Source organism: Coregonus lavaretus, assembly GCF_964263955.1.
Source record: "Coregonus lavaretus genome assembly, chromosome: 25".
NCBI lineage: Eukaryota > Metazoa > Chordata > Actinopteri > Salmoniformes > Salmonidae > Coregonus > Coregonus lavaretus.
The window spans coordinates 23356098-23375872 of NC_140012.1; the positions used below are offsets into that span (position 1 = coordinate 23356098).

The following is a 19775-nucleotide window of genomic DNA, read 5'->3' on the forward strand; positions in this document are numbered from 1 at the left end:
CAGTCGTGTGGTTAGATGTGAGTATATCTTTGATACTGGTCATCAAGTTGTTGCCATAAGGAAGTAACGATTTGCCTTTCTAGCTGAGAGGAGGGTTTTCCGGTCAAAGTTTCCTTTGTGAGTCGGAAGGGGTGTACCACTAAAGCCAAAGGCGTTTACCCTAGTTAACAACAATAACAGCGACAATGATACGTAGCTAATGAGAACAAGCATGAATTAAATCTTTGAAACCACGACACAGAGCAAGATACCTCGCTATTAGGTTTTACAACTGCATGCTCCACCGTGTGACTAGACTGACAGGTAGCTGCTAGCATCAGATGCTAAGCTAGCTATTTATTGTAGCTAACTTTAGCTGTCTGAAGCCGGGAAGGTGGACTTGTCTAGCTTTACTGTCGATATATTCGCTTAAACCCCTTTTCTCTTTGCTGTTGTGGAAGTATTGGATTTCGTTATTCAATAGTTCTGCGTTGGACAATTTTCAGGTGAGCTCCCACTGCGTAGCTAACTAGCCTAGATACCGAGCAAACATGTCCAGATTGGCACAATGACAATGTGGGCCCAATGCGGCCGGGCGAAAATATTGGCCACATGTAGGCTTCCCACATTGGGCCGATGCGCCTTTTCTCATCGGCTCCACATTTGCACACAAGGCATTGGCTCAGTGTGGGGGTGAGGGTATCCCTAACGTTGACTGTCTTTTCCCAGAAAACGTACCCACATTGGCATGATGTGGGCCCAATGCGGGTTAAACCCATGTAGGCTGCCCAGATTGGGCCGATGCGGCTTTGCTCATAGGCTCCAAGGGCAGCCCTCACTTTTCCTGAAATGAGCCCACCCGTTTGGATAGGCTGCGTGTATCATTGTATCAGAAAGACAACAATGTTGTTGTTATCAGATATATATTATTACCAGAGAAACTTAGTTGTCATATGTCACATGCACTTATTTCAGTTTTTTTTTTTACAGACTTCGTCAAACTGGCAATGTGCAAGGTGTGACATATATATATATATTAACACTAGTAAGATTGCACAAAAATAACTTGTGACATTAGAACTATAAGGTTCTATCTGAAAAAAGATGACTCGGAGATAATTGCCTTTAATGTTCTAAACTCATTGGTTTGAATGGTGTCTACAATTTTCATATATTGTATTATTTTTTAACTTAACATGAATTGGGGTATTTGCAAACCACTCCCCCAAATATTCTAATGAGTCCCCACCTCAACATTATGAAGTAGCTGGGCTTGGTGTTGGCAAACCTGTGTTGGACTGGTGTGGGCTTGGAGAGGAAAGCCCATGTTGGGCTGGTGTGGGCTAGCCCATGTTGGGCTGGTGTGGGCTAGCCTGTGCCCACCTTGCCCACCAAATACTCACATGGGGTCATGTTTGCTGGGTACTGGGTAGCTATTGTATTGTTCTCAACGGGTATTGTGTAACATAAGCTACCGTTAGCTGTTAGCTATCAGCCATAAGAACCAATGACAGCTGTCGTGATGTCTGTGGTTAGCGCAATAGCTAACTGTGGATTTGGCTATCTAATCATACACATTGCCCTTGATATCGATAAAGGCCAAACGAGAGTATCTCTTCATCATGTTGCACCATACAGCTACATATATAGCTACCTAGATAGCTAGCTAGTTTGTATTCATGTCATGAGGTTGGATAAAATGATTGATGAATAGTTGCTAGGCCTATTTGTAACAATGTGCTTGGACTAATGACATTCTCTTTTCCTTCCTCTCCTTCAGCACTCCTCCTAGCTGTGTGCTGAAATGGAAACACCATCCCATTTGTTTTCAAGGATTTAGCGGAACAGGTAAGTTCACATTTCCTGTTCAACATCCAGTCCATCACTAATTTCTTATTGTTGTCATAATATAGCTTAGCTAGATCTCCATTTACCTTCCATTGATGACTGTAACTTATAGATATATCATCTCATACATCATCACTGTGCATTTCTCCTCTGAGACAAGCTGATGAGTGGGGTTGCTAACAGTCAGTGTAGCTGTTTTTCACTTCTAATATGTAAAACCCACATTCCAGCCAGGTGGGAGGTTGCCTGCTGTGTTGCTTTGCAAACATGTTCAGAGCAGATCTGCACAGACTAGTGTAGGCGTGCAGTGGGAGGAATGCCAGAGAACTCACTGTCCCTCCCCATGCTATTATGTTAGCACAATGCACTACATGTTTCAACACCCTCATACAGGAGAGGTGCTGGGAAGGAATAAAAAACAACCTTCGGGTGGATGTTGGCATGCCTGCAATCTGCAGATTATCAAGATCATAATTGTTTTTGTGATAATGTATAATATGAAAACCTGATATTGTTGTTTGGGTGGTATCTAATATAAGATATTTCTGCTCCTGTGACAACTTGGTTGCTCAAGGATTGTGATCAACTACATTGTGACATTGCCTTCACCTCCAAAATGTGACTATGTTCTAATAATACATTGTTAATATCACATAACTCCACCTACTGCAATGATTATGATGTAGGCTATTCTATCATGACCATACCATATCTTGCATTGCATTGTGACATTTGAGGGGTTCCCTTTTGATTTGAATGAAACCTTCCATACCTGTTTGCCCATGGTAGAAGTGGTCAGAAGGGGACTTTTTGGACCTGAATGCCAAAATTTGCATATCCCACCATACCATGATACATAGTCTTCATCACTGAAAAAGATAAACGGTTGAGTTTGAAATCATTTGAAAGCTTACAAACAGGGTTGTAAAACTATATATATATATATATTTTAATATTGTACTTTTTTAAGCTTAAAAGTCAATTATCAAAAAACTTGTAAAAAAAAATAAATTAATGTTCATATACACTACTGGTCAAAAGTTTTAGAACACCTCCATTTGTCCAGTTTTTATTTAAATGTACACAGTTTCATGTCTTAATGTACTCTGAAATTAAAGCATAGAACAAATAAACAATTGGCGACAAAAAATGAATCATGGAATCGTTTTGTTTAACAAAATGTAATCTACATTTTTGACTCATCAAAGTAGCCACCTTTTGCAGACATAACAGCCGAACACACTCGTGGCATTCTTAGTACAATAGAAATCAAATATTGTTCGGAAAGTTCTTCCCAACACTGTTGCAGAAGTTCCCACAAATGTGTTGAACTTGTAGGTTGCTTTGCTTTCACCCTTCTGCCCAGTTCATCCCAAACAAGCTCGATGGGGTTTAAGTCTGGAGACTGTGCTGGACATTCCATGATTTGAAGCCTACCATCTTGTTATTTCCTTCTAAGGTAGTTCTGACATAGCCTGGAGGTACAGTTGAAGTCGGAAGTTTACAAACACTTAGGTTGGAGTCATTAAAACTCGTTTTTCAACCACTTCACAAATGTATTGTTAACAAACTATCGTTTTGGCAAGTCGGTTAGGACATCTACTTTGTGCATGACACAAGTAATTTTTCCAACAATTGTTTACAGACAGATTATTTCACTTATAATTCACTGTTTCACAATTCCAGTGGGTCAGAAGTTGGGTCACTAAGTTGACTGTGCCTTTAAACAGCTTGGAAAATTCCAGAAAATTATGTCATGGCTTTAGAAGCTTCTGATGGTCTAATTGACATCATTTGAGTCAATTGGAGGTATACCTGTGGATGTATTTCAAGGCCTACCTTCAAACTCAGCGCATCTTTGCTTGACATCATGGGAAAATGAAAAGAAATCAGCCAAGACCTCAGAAAAAAATGTGTAGACTTCCAAGGCTGGTTCATCCTTGGGAGCAATTTCCAAATGCCTGAAGGTACCACGTTCATCTGTACAAACAATAGTACGCAAGTATAAACTCCATGGGACCACGCAGCCGTCATACCGCTCAGGAAGGAGACGCGTTCTGTCTCCTAGAGATGAACGTACTTTGCTGCGAAAAGTGCAAATCAATCCCAGAACAACAGCAAAGGACCTTGTGAAGATGCTGGAGGAAACGGGTACAAAAGTATCTATATATCCACAGTGAAACGAGTCCTATATCAACGTAACCTGAAAGGCCGCTCAGCAAGGAAGAAGCCACTGTTCCAAAACCGCCATAAAAGAGCCAGACTGCGGTTTGCAACTGCACATGGGGACAAAGATCATACTTTTTGGAGAAATGTCCTGTGGTCTGATGAAACAAAAATAGAACTGTTTGGCCATAATGACCATCGTTATGTTTGGAGGAAAAAGGGGGTGGCTTGCAAGCCGGAGAACACCATCCCAACCGTGAAGCACGGGGTGTCAGCATCATGTCAGCATCACTCCTGAGTGGCGCAGTGGTCTAAGGCACTGCATCGCAGTGCTAACTGTGTCACTAGAGATCCTGGTTCGAATCCAGGCTCTGTCGCAGCCGGCCGCGACCGGGAGACTCATGGGCGGCGCACAATTGGCCCAGCGTCGTCCAGGGTAGGGGAGGGAATGGCCGGCCGGGATGTAGCTCAGTTGATAGAGCATGGCGTTTGCAACGCCAGGGTTGTGGGTTCGATTCCCACGGGGGGCCAGTATAAAAAAAATATGTATTCACTAACTGTAAGTCGCTCTGGATAAGAGCGTCTGCTAAATGACTAAAATGTAAAATGTAAAAATGTTGTGGGGGTGCATTGCTGGCAGGAGGGACTGGTGCAATTCACCAAATAGATGGCATCATGAGGAAGGAAAATGATGTGGATATATTGAAGCAACATCTCAAGACATCAGTCAGGAAGTTCAAGCTTGGTTGCAAATGGGTCTTCCAAATGGACAATGACCCAAAGCATGCTTCCAAGGTTGTGGCAAAATGGCTTAAGGACAACAAAATCAAGGTATTGGAGCGGCCATCCCAAAGCCCTGACCTCAAACCTATAGACATTTTGTGGGCAGAACTGAAAAAGCGTGTGCGAGCAAGGAGGCCTACTAACCTGACTCAGTTATACCAGCTCTGTAAGGAGGAATGGGCCAAAATTCACCCAACTTATTGTGGGAAGCTTGTGGAAGGCAATGCTACCAAATACTAATTGAGTGTATGTAAACTTCTGACCCACTGGGAATGTGATGAAAGAAATAAAAGCTGAAATAAATCATTCTCTCTCCTATTATTCTGACATTTCACATCCTTAAAATAAAGTATTGATCCTAACTCTACCTAAGACAGGGACCTTCTACTAGGATTAAATGTCAGGAATTGTGAAACTGAGTTTAAATGTATTTGGCTAAGGTGTATGTAAACTTCCGACTTCAACTGTATGTATGTATGTATGTATGTATGTATATATATATACAGTGAGGGGAAAAAAGTATTTGATCCCCTGCTGATTTTGTACGTTTGCCCACTGACAAAGAAATGATCAGTCTATAGTTTTAATGGTAGGCCAATGTAATGAATTGATTTACATTTTAATGAGGAAAATAAGTATTTGACCCCTCTGCAAAACATGACTTAGTACCTGGTGGCCAACTATAAGAAACGTGTGATTGCCAACAAGGGTTTTGCCACCAAGTACTAAGTCATGTTTTGCAGAGGGGTCAAATACTTATTTTCCTAATTAAAATGTAAATCAATTCATTACATTTTTGACATGCGTTTTTCTGGATTTTGTTGTTGTTATTCTGTCTCTCACTGTTCAAATAAACCTACCATTAAAATTATAGACTGATCATGTCTTTGTCAGTGGGCAAACGTACAAAATCAGCAGGGGATCAAATACTTTTTTCCCTCACTGTGTGTGTGTGTATATATATATATATATATATATATATATATATATATATATATATATATATATATATATATATATATATATATATATATATATATATATATATATATATATATATATATATATATACACATACATACACACACACACACAAGGACCAGTTAAAAGTTTGGACACACCTACTCATTCAAGGGTTTTTCTTTATTTTTACAATTTTTTACATTGAAGACATCAAAACTATGAAATAACACATGAAATCATGTAGTAACCAAATAGCCACCATTTGCCTTGATAACAGCTTTGTACACTCTTGGCATTCTCTCAACCAGCTTCATGAGGTAGTCACCTGGAATGCATTTAAATTAACAGGTGTGCCTTCTTAAAAGTTAATTTGTGGAATTTATTTCCTTCTTAATGTGTTTGAGCCAATCAGTTGTGAAAAGGTAGGGGGGGTATACAGAAGATAGCCCTACTTGGTAAAAGACCAAGTCCATATTATGGCAAGAACAGCTCAAATAAGCAAAGAGAAACGACAGTCCATCATTACCTTAAGACATGAAGGTCAGTCAATCCGGATCATTTCAAGAACTTTGAAAGTTTCTTCAAGTGCATTCACAAAAACCATCAAGCGCTATGATGAAACTGGCTCTCATGAGGACCGCAACAGGAATGGAAGACCCAGAGTTACCTCTGCTGCAGAGGATAAGTTCATTAGAGTTACCAGCCTCAGAAATTGCAGCCCAAATAAATGCTTCACAGAGTTCAAGTAACACATCTCAACATCAACTGTTCAGAGGAGACTGTGTGAATCAGGCCTTCATGGTTGAATTGCTGCAAAGAAACCACTACTAAAGGACACCAATAAGAAGAGACCTGCTTGGGCCAAGAAACACGAGCAATGGACATTAGACCGGTGGAAATGTGTCCTTTGGTCTGGAGTCCAAATTTGAGATATTTGGGTCCAACCGCCGTGTCTTTGTGAGACGCGGTGTGGGTGAACGGATGATCTCCACATATGTAGTTCCCACCATAAAGCATGGAGGAGGAGGAGTTATGGTGTGGGGGTGCTTTGCTGGAGACACTGTGATTTATTTAGAATTCAAGGCACACTTAACCAGCATGGCTACCACAGCATTCTGCAGCGATACGCCATCCCATCTGGTTTGGGTTTTGTTTTTCAACAGGACAATGACCCAACACACCTCCAGGCTGTGTAAGGGCTCTTTTACCAAGAAGGAGATTGATGGAGTGCTGCATCAGATGACCTGGCCTCCACAATCCCCCGACCTCAACCCAATTGGGATGGTTTGGGATGAGCTGGACCGCAGAGTGAAGGAAAAGCAGCCAACAAGTGCTCAGCATATGTTTGAACTCCTTCAAGACTGTTGGAAAAGCATTCCAGTTGAAGCTGGTTGAGCGAATGCCATGAGTGTGCAAAGCTGTCATCAAGGCAAACGGTGGCTAATTTGTATAATTTTTTTAACACTTTTTTTGGTTACTAAGTTACATGATTCCATGTGTGTTATTTCATAGTTTTGATGTCTTCACTATTATTCTACAATGTAGAAAATTGTAAAAATAAAGAAAAACCCTTGAATGAGTAGGTGTGTCCAAACTTTTGACTGGTCCTTGTGTGTGTGTGTGTGAGATATATATATATATATATATATATACATACACACACACACACACACACACACACACACAGTGGGGAGAACAAGTATTTGATACACTGCCGATTTTGCAGGTTTTCCTACTTACAAAGCATGTAGAGGTCTGTAATTTTTATCATAGGTACACTTCAACTGTGAGAGACGGAATCTAAAAGAAAAATCCAGAAAATCACATTGTATGATTTTTAAGTAATTATTTTGCATTTTATTGCATGACATAAGTATTTGATCACCTACCAACCAGTAAGAATTCTGGCTCTCACAGACCTGTTAGTTTTTCTTTAAGAGCCCTCCTGTTCTCCACTCTTTACCTGTATTAACTGCACCTGTTTGAACTTGTTACCTGTATAAAAGACACCTGTCCACACACTCAATCAAACAGACTCCAACCTCTCCACAATGGCCAAGACCAGAGAGCTGTGTAAGGACATAAGGGATACAATTGTAGACCTGCACAAGGCTGGGATGGGCTACAGGACAATAGGCAAGCAGCTTGGTGAGAAGGCAACAACTGTTGGCGCAATTATTAGAAAATGGAAGAAGTTTGGAGGAAGAAGAAGGATGAGTACAACCCCAAGAACACCATCCCAACCGTGAAGCATGGAGGTGGAAATATCATTCTTTGGGGATGCTTTTCTGCAAAGGGGACAGGACGACTGCACCGTATTGAGGGGAGGATGGATGGGGCCATGTATCGCGAGATCTTGGCCAACAACCTCCTTCCCTCAGTAAGAGCGTTGAAGATGGGTCGTGGCTGGGTCTTCCAGCATGACAACGACCCGAAACACACAGCCAGGGCAACTAAGGAGTGGCTCCGTAAGAAGCATCTCAAGGTCCTGGAGTGGCCTAGCCAGTCTCCAGACCTGAACCCAATAGAACATCTTTGGAGGGAGCTGAAAGTCGGTATTGCCCAGCAACAGCCCCGAAACCTGAAGGATCTGGAGAAGGTCTGTATGGAGGAGTGGGCCAAAATCCCTGCTGCAGTGTGTGCAAACTTGGTCAAGACCTACAGGAAACGTATGATCTCTGTAATTGCAAACAAAGGTTTCTGTACCAAATATTAAGTTATGCTTTTCTGATGTATCAAATACTTATGTCATGCAATAAAATGCAAATTAATTACTTAAAATTCATACAATGTGAGTGGACCATTTGAAGTTTGTTAGATGTGTATGCCAAGGAACTTGAAGCTTTCCACCTTCTCCACTGCGGTCCCGTCAGTGTGGATAGGGGGGTGCACCCTCTGCTGTTTCCTGAAGTCCACGATCATCTCCTTTGTTTTGTTGACGTTGAGTGAGAGGTTATTTTCCTGGCACCACACTCCCAGAATCCTCACCTTCTCCCTGTAGGCTGTCTCGTCATTGTTGGTAATCAAGCCTACTACTGTTGTGTCGTCTGCAAACTTGATGATTGAGTTGGAGGCGTGCTTGGCCACGCAGTCATGGGTGAACAGGGAGTACAGGAGGGGGATGAGCAACCACCCTTGTGGGGCCCCAGTGTTGAGGATCAGCAAAGTGGAGATGTTGTTTCCTACCTTCACCACCTGGGGGCGGCCAGTCAGGAATTCCAGGACCAAGTTGGACAGGGCGGAGTTCACACCCAGGGCCTCGAGCTTAATGATGAGCTTGGAGGGTACTATGGTGTTGAATGCTGAGCTATAGTCAATGAACAGCATTCTTAGATAGGTATTCCTCTTGTCCAGATGGGATAGGGCAGTGTGCAGTGTGTTGGCGATTGCATCTGTGGATCTATTGGGGCGGTAAGCAAATTGAAGTGGGTCTAGGGTGACAGGTAAGGTAGAGGTGATATGATCCTTGACTAGTCTCTCAAAGCACTTCATGATGACAGAAGTGAGTGCTACGGGGCGATAGTAATTTAGTTCAGTTACCTTTGCTTTCTTGGGTACAGGAACAATGGTGGCCATCTTGAAGCATGTGGGGACAGCAGACTGGGATAGGGAGAGATTGAATATATCCGTAAACACACCAGCCAGCTGGTCTGCGCGTGCTCTGAAGACGCGGCAAGGGATGCCGTCTGGGCCGGCAGCCTTGCGGGGGTTAACATGCTTAAATGTCTTACTCACGTCGGCTACAGAGAAGGAGAGCCCACAGTCCTTGGTAGTGGGCAGCGTCGGTGGCACTGTGTTATCCTCAAAGCGGGCAAAGAAGGTGTTTAGCTTGTCTGGAAGCGAGACGTCGGTGTCGGCGACGTGACTGGTTTTCCTTTTGTAGTCCGTGATTGTCTGTAGGCCCTGCCACATACGTCTCGTGTCTGAGCCGTTAAATTGCGACTCCACTTTGTCTCTATACTGATGTTTTGCCAGTTTAATTGCCTTGCGGAGTGAGTAGCTACACTGTTTGTATTCTGCCATATTCTCAGTCACCTTGTCATGGTTAAATGCGGTGGTTCGCGCTTTCAGTTTTGCACGAATGCTGCCATCTATCCACGATTTCTGGTTAAGTTAGGTTTTAATAGTCACAGTGGGCACAACATCTCCTATACACTTCCTGATAAACTCGGTCACCGTTTCAGTGTATTCGTCTAATTTTTTTCCGCAAGCTACCCGGAACATATCCCAGTCCGTGTGATCAAAACAATCTTGAAGCGTGGATTCCGATTGGTCAGACCAGCGTTGAATAGTCCTTAGCACGGGTACTTCCTGTTTGAGTTTCTGCCTATAGGAAGGGAGGAGCAAAATTGAGTCGTGGTCAGATTTGCCAAAAGGAGGGCCTTGTAGCCACCAAGGAAGTTCGAATGGTTGAGGATTTTAGCAGCCCGAGTACAACAGTCGATATGTTGATAGAAATACGGCAGCCTAGTCCTCAAATTTGCTTTGTTAAAATCCCCGGCTACAATAAATGCAGCCTCAGGATATGTGGTTTCCAGTTTGCATAAAGTCCAGTGAAGTTCTTTGAGGGCCATCGTGGTATCGGCTTGAGGGGGGATATACACGGCCGTGACTATAACCGAATAAAATTATCTTGGGAGATAATACGGTCGGCATTTGATTGAGGTATTCTAGGTCGGGTGAACAAAAGGACTTGAGTTCCTGTATGTTACTACAATTACACCATGAGTCGTTAATCATGAAACACACACCTCCGCCCTTCTGCTTCTCAGAGAGATATTTATTTCTGTCTGCGCGATGAACTGAGAACCCATCTGGCTGGATCTATTTCGACAGAATATCCCCAGAGAGCCATGTTTCCGTGAAACAAAGTATGTTACAGGCCTTGATGTCTCTCGAACAAGCAGGCTGCTCCGAGTGCCTGTCCTCCGCCGGCGATGTTTTGGGTCAGCCGCTGGAATCAGTTCAATTGCCCTGGGGAGAGCAAAGAAAGGATCTGCTTCGGGAAAGTCATATTCCTGGTTGTAATGCTGGTGAGTTACTGCCGCTCTGATATCCAATAGTTTTTCCCGGCTGTATGTAATGATACAAAACACTTTCTGAGCGAATAATGTAAAAAATAATACATAAAACAACAAAATACCGCAAAGTTTCCTAAGAGCTAGTCGCGAGGCCGCCATCTTCGTCGGCGCCAGGTGTTCTTCATTGTAAATTATGGTCATTGTAGTTAATTATCTCGTTTTCATCGCTAAACTATGTAGAATATTGGCCTGTTGGAAACTACAACGCCTTACTACATCGCACAGTTCGGGCTTGATTTGATTTGCTTGATTTGATCTCTAGAGAAACTGCAGTGAGAAAATGTGCATTGAACTCACAGAAAATGTTTGGTTAATTGCTCAACACTACAGAACACTTCTTCCATGGGCAAACATTTATGGAAGGTTTCGTTCAAATCAAAACGGATGCAGTCAGAAAAAGAACGACCCTGAGTTCTATTGCTGCATTATGACATCATCCACACTCAAAAATGTTGAGTTCTTGACTTTCATTGAATTGTAGGGCAAACACTATCACCACCGATAAATCTACAATAATCGAGAATTTCAACAAGCATTTTGCTACAGCTGGCCATGCTTTCCATCTGGCTACCACTAACCCGGCCACCAACTCTGCACCCTCTGCTGCAACTTGCCCATGCCCCCCCCCGCTTCTCCTTCACACAAATTCAGACAGCTGATGTTTTGAAAGCGCTGCAAAATCTGGACCCCTACAAATCAGCTGGGCTAGACAATCTGGACCCTTTCTTTCTAAAACTAGCCGCCGAAATTGTCGCAACCCCTATTACTAGTCTGTTCAACCTCTCTTTCATAACGTCTGAGATCCCCAGAGATTGGAAAGCTGCCGCGGTCATCCCCCTCTTCAAAGGGGGTGACACTCTAGATCCAAACTGCTACAGACCTATATCCATCCTGCCCTGCCTTTCGAAAGTATTCGAAAGCCAAGTTAACAAACAGATCATCGACCATTTCGAATACCACCGTACCTTCTCCGCTATGCAATCCGGTTTCCGAGCTGGTCACGGGTGCACTTCAGCCACGCTCAAGGTCCTAAACGATATTATAACCGCGATTGATAATAGACAGTACTGTGCAGCCGTCTTCATCGACCTGGCCAAGGCTTTCGACTCTGTCAACCACCGCATTCTTATTGGCAGACTAAATAGCCTTGGTTTCTCAAATGACTGCCTCGCCTGGTTCACCAACTACTTCTCAGATAGAGTTCAGTGTGTCAAATCGGAGGGCCTGTTGTCTGGACCTATGGCAGTCTCTATGGGGGTGCCACAGGGTTCAATTCTTGGGCCGACACTTTTCTCCTTGTATATCAATGATGTCGCTCTTGCTGCTGGTGACTCTCAGATCCACCTCTACGCAGACGACACCATTTTGTATACATCTGGCCCTTCATTGGACACTGTGTTAACAAACCTCCAAACGAGCTTCAATGCCATACAACAATCCTTCAGTAGCCTCCAACTGCTCTTAAACACTAGTAAAACTAAATGCATGCTTTTCAATCGAACGCTGCTGGCACCCGCCCACCCGACTAGAATCACCACTCTCGACGGGTCTGACCTAGAGTATGTGGACAACTACAAATACCTAGGTGTCTGGTTAGACTGTAAACTCAACTTCCAGACTCACATAAAGAATCTCCAATCCAAAGTTAAATCTAGAATCGGCTTCCTATTTCGCAACAAAGCCTCCTTCACTCATGCTGCCAAACATGCCCTCGTAAAACTGACTATCCTACCGATCCTTGACTTCGGCGATGTCATTTACAAAATAGCCTCCAACACTCTACTCAGCAAATTGGATGTAGTCTATCACAGTGCCATCCGTTTTGTCTCCAAAGCCCCATACACTACCCACCACTGTGACCTGTACGCTCTTGTTGGCTGGTCCTCACTACATGTTCGTCGTCAAACCCACTGGCTCCAGGCCATCTATAAATCACTGCTAGGCAAATCCCCGCCTTATCTTAGCTCATTGGTCACCATAGCAGCACCCACCCGTAGTCTGCGCTCCAGCAGGTATATCTCACTGGTCATTCCCAAAGCCAACACCTCCTTTGGCCGCCATTCCTTCCAGTTCTCTGCTGCCAATGACTGGAACGAAAAAAAGAATAAAAAAAAAAGGACAATACCGGCATCGCAATATTTTTTCCATTGCAAAAATGAAAACACGAAGCAGACCAAACTCTTTGTCCTTTAATAACCTGATGTATGTAAAATATTGTGTGCTATAGCTTGGAAAATTTAAATATGACTCTGGATGACAACATGAATAATAATGTATACAATTTCTATAGCTCTTTTCAGAACAACCTCAAAGCGCTTCAGAAGCAAAAAACAAACAAACAAACAATACATCATCATGAGTAGCCTAGCTATAGTTAGGTCAACCAATAGAGGCCAAGTCTTTGAGTGCATGCATCCTCCAAAGATGGAGAGGGACAGTTCATGGCTTGATCAGAGGAAGGTTGATCAGGGAGATGGTTGATGAGTCTGGTGACAATCATGTAGAGGGCTACTCTGGGAACCAGCGTGAGTCATGTAGCCACAGGACTTCTCCTTCTTCACAATGTATGGCACCCACTTGGTTGATGCCTCAGCAGCTCTGGGCACCAGAAAGCTCACCACTACAAGTCCTCTGCCTCAGCACTGCATTCCTTCACTCCATTCCTCTCAAGCTTCAGGTGACTCTTCAATTGATGTTTTCAAAAGATCAGGAACCAGCAGCCAGGTGAAACAAAAAAGCTATAGTGTCAATGCAATAAAACTCAATGTTATCAAAAACAAAACAGCTGATGATAAAAAATGAAGAACAGCTGATGATAAGAAAATGAAGAACATTAAAAACACTAGGGGCCTCCAGAGTGGCGTAGCGGTCTAAGGCACTGCAGTGCTAGAGGCGTCACTACGCAGCCGGCCGTGACCTGGAGACCCATGAGGCGGCGCACAATTGGCCTAGCGTCGTCCTGGTTTGGGGAGGGCCGTCGTGGTATCGGCTTGAGGGGGGATATACACGGCCGTGGCTATAACCAAAGAAAATTATCTTGGGAGATAATACATTTGATTGTGAGGTATTCTAGGTCGGGTGAACAAAAGGACTTGAGTTCCTGTATGTTACTACAATTACACCATGAGTTGTTAATCATGAAACACACACCTCCACCCTTCTGCTTCCCAGAGAGATAATAAAGGTCAGTTACATTTTGTTGTGGTAAAGTGGGTGGAAATGGCTGCTGGTGTGACAGATTTGGAGGATGAAACTGAGTGTTTCGCTGTAGAAAACCTGTTGAGATTGATCAGAAGATGTTTTTCAGTTGGGTGTGTCGTCCGAGAGGAGACTGGACTTCCTCTGGCTATTGGAACATGGTTTTTCCAGAGCCAGTGCCAGGGAACCGCTCCTTACGGTCACACATTATCTGAGAACCAGAGGGTACTGTATGCTGCCACACCTAGACAGTCATGGAGAGAGACTGATAGATGGAGACTGATAGGTATGGGAGACAGACAGATAGTAGGTTGAGATGTAGGCTAGGTAGAGTGAGACAAACCAAAAAACATATCAGCAATAACCTGAGCTGAACACAGAAATGGAGAGATTGATAGTGAAAAGAAGAGTTAGAGCAAGAATGAGAGAGGGAGAGATCCTCAGACAACACAACCTTATTGTTGACAGGCTAGGCCTGCTCTGTTGTAATGGTATTTCCTGCTGCACTCCATGGGTAGAAAACACACTCATGAAAACAAACTGAATTAAAGCTGCAAGCAGCATTGCCGGGGTTCATGACTCTAGGTCACATGGGATGCCGGGGCTGACCTTTCAAAGTTAGCGTTTTCAATCGCTTGTTATAGTGCCACCATGTGGCCAATTGGCATGGTATTGCATGAGAGGGTGTGGCCCTTGGGCCTTTACCATGCTAAATTGCACAGTCCTGGGTCTTATAATCTCAGGGGAATTTGCATTTTTTTCACCAAAACGGCAGAAAAATAAACATAATAATAACTAATGATCTGGAACAAATACAGTAGGGCTTCAGCAGCTTTGCACCTCTGAACCCCTAATTAACCCTGCAGTGTTGACATTGCATGTCTTTCTTTACTCATGTAAACCATTCAGAGGTGATACATAAAACTTCTGTCAAGCACTGGGATGAAGTTGTTGTCAGTCGGGGAAAAACCATAACTTCAACAAGTGTCAGAGGTAGGGTTGCAATAGGAGGGTATATTACTGGAAACTTTCAAAGTTTATCAATAAATTATCTGAATGTTGGTATCTTTCAAGGATTTTATGTAATCTCTCAAGGTCTAGTTGCCCTTTTTGGAAGCTTTTGTCTAATTTTGTCTAATTATCTCTGTCCCTCTGTGTGGCCTTATCACATGTAAAATATATGAAATAGTTCAATAAGATGATTTTAAAATAGAAAATAAAATGACAAGCTGTAAAACATTATCTTAAATACAAACCATCAACTTGGTGAATACCATTGGTGGTTTAATATGAGGGTTTCTGCAATATCATTTAAGATTTTTACACACTTTTATTTTACTATGTCCATATTTATTTGTTGTCAATGTTTTGACGTCAAACTGGTGGCAGTTGTGACAGAAATCAGTAGTTGGATAGGGTTGTTGAGTTAATTAGGCTATTTTCTCTTCAACCATATGGTCGATATACTAGAAACACATGGACACCGATATAAAAAAATGAATACTATATGTCAATAAAAATAAATAAAAAGTTATTCAGGTATAAATTACCAAAGTTAAGATCCATTGCCATAGATTTTCTGTTAATTACCAAAATTACTAAAGATTCCGGTGAAGGAAAACACTAAATGCCTATTCCTCCAGATAGTTGACTTTATAATCCTTAGCCTGCAGATATGCATTCCTAAATTGAGTGTTCTTTCGGCGTCTGAGTTCCATAGTTGCACAAGAGATGCTCAGTGTTCCAGTAGCTTGTTCCAGCCTGTTCCAGGTTCTACCTCCCAGCCCTGAGCAACAGAGAGGGAGAGTAGGCTACATCTATCTACCCTAACCCTTTGCCACTGTGACTCACGATTCTGGTTGCAAGTTTCTATAGATCGGGTCACGATAAAGGAGTATGTGCAACATTTGTCTTGGACAGCCACTGAGTTTTGTCCTAGCCCAGCTGTAATACACACCTTATTATTCTAATGGTGGTTTATATTGAAATCCATTATTAGCTGATAAGCTGAATCAAGTAGGCTTGGGCGGTATCCAGACTGTCATACCTTCATACCGACCTTGTGCAATACCGGGATATTTGTAATACTGGCACTGAACACAAGGGGCGCTATTTCAAACCCCACCCAGCCTTTGTAATCCAAAAGTTAGCAATGTTAACAAGTACATGTGAAATCCCATAGAGAATGCTAACTAAATGCTAATGAGCACATTGCGAACATTTTATACAATCTCTGACCTAAACTATCTGCAAGAAGGATATCCCAGTTCATAAAGTTATCCAATTAACTCAAAAATGCTACTCACAGTTTGCTGCAGGCACAAAACAGATATTAGACAGCAAGGCTCTTGATTCAGGAGGTGATTCTCTGCTTTTACCAATCAAAGCTTGATTTTGGAAGAAGCTAACCACTTAGCTAGATAGGGGGCGCTAGCCACTAAATTAGCAAACCAAATGCACAGTTAACTTAATAGTTATAAGATGCATAGCTGGCAAACATTTAGTTGTGAATTCCATACTGTAAGTAGATAACCTGGCGCGTGCTGCACAACAGTGAGTGACTCACAAGGCACCGGTCTCATCGTTGTGTGCTTGTAAACAAACACCACGTGACTGGGGACTACCGGTAAACTTCATAATGAAAATTATGTGACAGGTGAAATGAAGAACGCGTTCTTCTTTACCTACTAACTTATTGCACAAGTTGATTGTAGGTATTTATTTAAAAAGTAGCTACAAATATAAAAATTTATTAAAAAACTTCAAAGAAATAGTTTCAATGGTATTGACTATATTGAAAAGCCATCCCGTGGCTATTTCCAAATACCCCGGTATACCGCCCAAGCCTAGAATCAAGTGTGTTAATGCCTGTGTGGAACAAAAGCCTGCGTACCATTTCTCTTGGACCGGAGTTCCCCACCCTTTGTTGAAACTATATTTTCTGCATGCGACCATTTGCAAACCTAACTGACCAATTGTATTTTATACCTCACAGGTCTTTCTGTCACCCTGGCGACGCTGGAGCCACGGGGTGGGGAGGAGCTAAGTCCTGGCATCATGATAGTTGCCATGGCACCTGGCTCCGCCCCCAGCCCGCAGAGCGAAGCAGTGACCAATGAGCTTCAGGAGTTAACTCTGCAGCCCGCCTCCAACGACATGCCTGTGCGAGACAGGAAGAACGGTGAGTTTGTGTCGCACGCAAAACATTCCCTATTCCCCCATACGATCCTCCTCTTTCATCAACTATCAGACATACCATACCGTATCAAGGTCAAATAAATGTAACCTCAAATATTGTATGTTCTCTGTTATGCTGTGTGCACTGAACTGACATGCATGATTGTTGCTAATATTCCGATGTTCAGATGAGAGGAATTTAACAGTCTATAATGCACACCACCGTGTCGCTCAACTCTGTGTGTGCAGCTGTGTGTGTAACCTACTGCGGTGTGTAGCCTACTGTAGCTGCTAGTAAAGTCATTCAAAGCCTATACAGTGAGGGGAAAAAAGTATTTGATCCCCTGCTGATTTTGTACGTTTGCCCACTGACAAATTATCAGTCTAATTTTAATGGTAGGTTTATTTGAACAGTGAGAGACAGAATAACAACAACAAAAATCCTGAAAAACGCATGTAAAAAATGTTATAAATTGATTTGCATTTCAATGAGGGAAATAAGTATTTGACCCCCTCTCAATCAGAAAGATTTCTGGCTCCCAGGTGTCTTTTATACAGGTAACGAGCTGAGATTAGGAGCACACTCTTAAAGGGAGTGCTCCTAATCACAGTTTGTTACCTGTATAAAAGACACCTGTCCACAGAAGCAATCAATCAATCAGATTCCAAACTCTCCACCATGGCCAAGACCAAAGAGCTGTCCAAGGATGTCAAGGAGAAGATTGTAGACCTACACAAGGCTGGAATGGGCTTCAACTTCACCACATCAAAGGGACGATGGACGGGGCCATGTACCGTCAAATCTTGGGTGAGAACCTCCTTCCCTCAGCCAGGGCATTGAAAATGGGTCTTGGATGGTTATTCCAGCATGACAATGACCCAAAACACACGGCCAAGGTAACAAAGGAGTGGCTCAAGAAGAAGCACATTAAGGTCCTGGAGTGGCCTAGCCAGTCTCCAGACCTTAATCCCATAGAAAATCTGTGGAGGGAGCTGAAAGTTTGAGTTGCCAAACGTCAGCCTCGAAACCTTAATGACTTGGAGAAGATCTGCTAAGAGGAGTGGAACAAAATCCCTCCTGAGATGTGTGCAAACCTGGTGGCCAACTACAAGAAACGTCTGACCTCTGTGATTTCCAACAAGGGTTTTGCCACCAAGTACTACGTCATGTTTTGCAGAGGGGTCAAATACTTATTTCCCTCATTAAAATGCAAATAAATTTGTAACATTTTTGACATGCGTTTTTCTGGATTTTTGTTGTTGTTATTCTGTCTCTCACTGTTCAAATAAACCTACCATTAAAATTATAGACTGATCATGCCTTTGTCAGTGGGCAAGCATACAAAATCAGCAGGGGATCAAATACTTTTTTCCCTCACTGTACTTTATCATTCAGGATGTGATAACTTTCCAGTGCTACTATTTTTGCCATGTAATGTTGTTATTAAAGCAATATCAGACAACCCCATAGTAGAATACTTTACCTACAGTGCATTCGGAAAGTATTCAGACCCCTTGACTTTTTCCACATTTTGTTACGTTACACCCCTATTCTAAAATGGATTAAATTGTTTTTTCCCCCTCATCAACAATACCCCATAATGACAAAGCAAAAATAAATCAAAAAATTAATATGAAAATACATTTACATAAGTATTCAGACCCTTTACTCAGTACTTTGTTGAAGCACCTTTGGCAGCGATTACAGCCTTGAGTCTTCTTGGGTATGACACTACAAGCTTGGCACACCTATATTTGGGGAGTTTCTCCCATTCTTCCCTGCAGATAATCTCAAGCCTCTGTCAGGTTGGATGGGGAGCGTCGCTGCACAGCTATTTTCAGGTCTCTCCAGAGATGTTTGATTGGGTTCATGTCCGGACTCTGGCTGGGCCACTCAAGTACATTCAGAGACTTGTCCCGAAGCCACTCCTGCGTTGTTTTGGCTGTGTACTTAGGGTCGTTGTCCTAAGTACTAATAAAAGTAACTAATAATTAAAGAGCAGCAGTAAAAATAACAATAGCGAGGCTATATACAGGGAGTACCGGTACCGAGTCAATGTGCGGGGGCACCGGTTAGTCAAGGTAATTGGGGTAATATGTACATGTAGGTAGAGTTATTAAAGTGACTATGCATAGATAATAAACAGAGTAGCAGCAGCGTGAAAGAGGGGTGGGGGGCAATGCAAATAGTCTGGGTAGCCATTTGATTAGATGTTCAGGAGTCTTATGGCTTGGGGGTAGAAGCTGTTTAGAAGCCTCTTGGACCTAGACTTGGCGCTCCGGTACCGCTTGCCGTGCGGTAGCAGAGAGAACAGTCTATGACTAGGGTGGCTGGAGTCTTTGACAATTGTTAGGGCCTTCCTCTGACACCGCCTGGTATAGAGGTCCTGGATGGCAGGAAGTTTGGCCCCAGTGATGTACTGGGCCGTACGCACTACCCTCCGTAGTGCCTTGCGGTCGAAGGCCGAGCAGTTGCCATACCAGGCAGTGATGCAACCAGTCAGGATGCTCTCGATGGTGCAGCTGTAGAACCTTTTGAGGATCTGAGGACCCATGCCAAATCTTTTCAGTCTCCTTAGG

General features: G+C 42.9%; 1 protein-coding gene across 1 annotated transcript in view; it reads left to right on the forward strand.

Annotated features, from left to right (window-relative positions):
* Positions 1–387: 387 nt before the first annotated feature.
* The window catches only part of LOC311100825 (myocardin-related transcription factor A-like), a 53160-nt gene continuing 33772 nt past the window's right edge, over positions 388–19775 (forward strand). The window contains exons 1-3 of the mRNA XM_084141797.1: positions 388–485; positions 1760–1827; positions 17014–17199. Coding sequence (XP_083997923.1) covers positions 17076–17199 — 124 coding nt within the window. The 5' untranslated portion in view covers positions 388–485; positions 1760–1827; positions 17014–17075. The remainder of the gene's footprint in view (positions 486–1759; positions 1828–17013; positions 17200–19775) is intronic.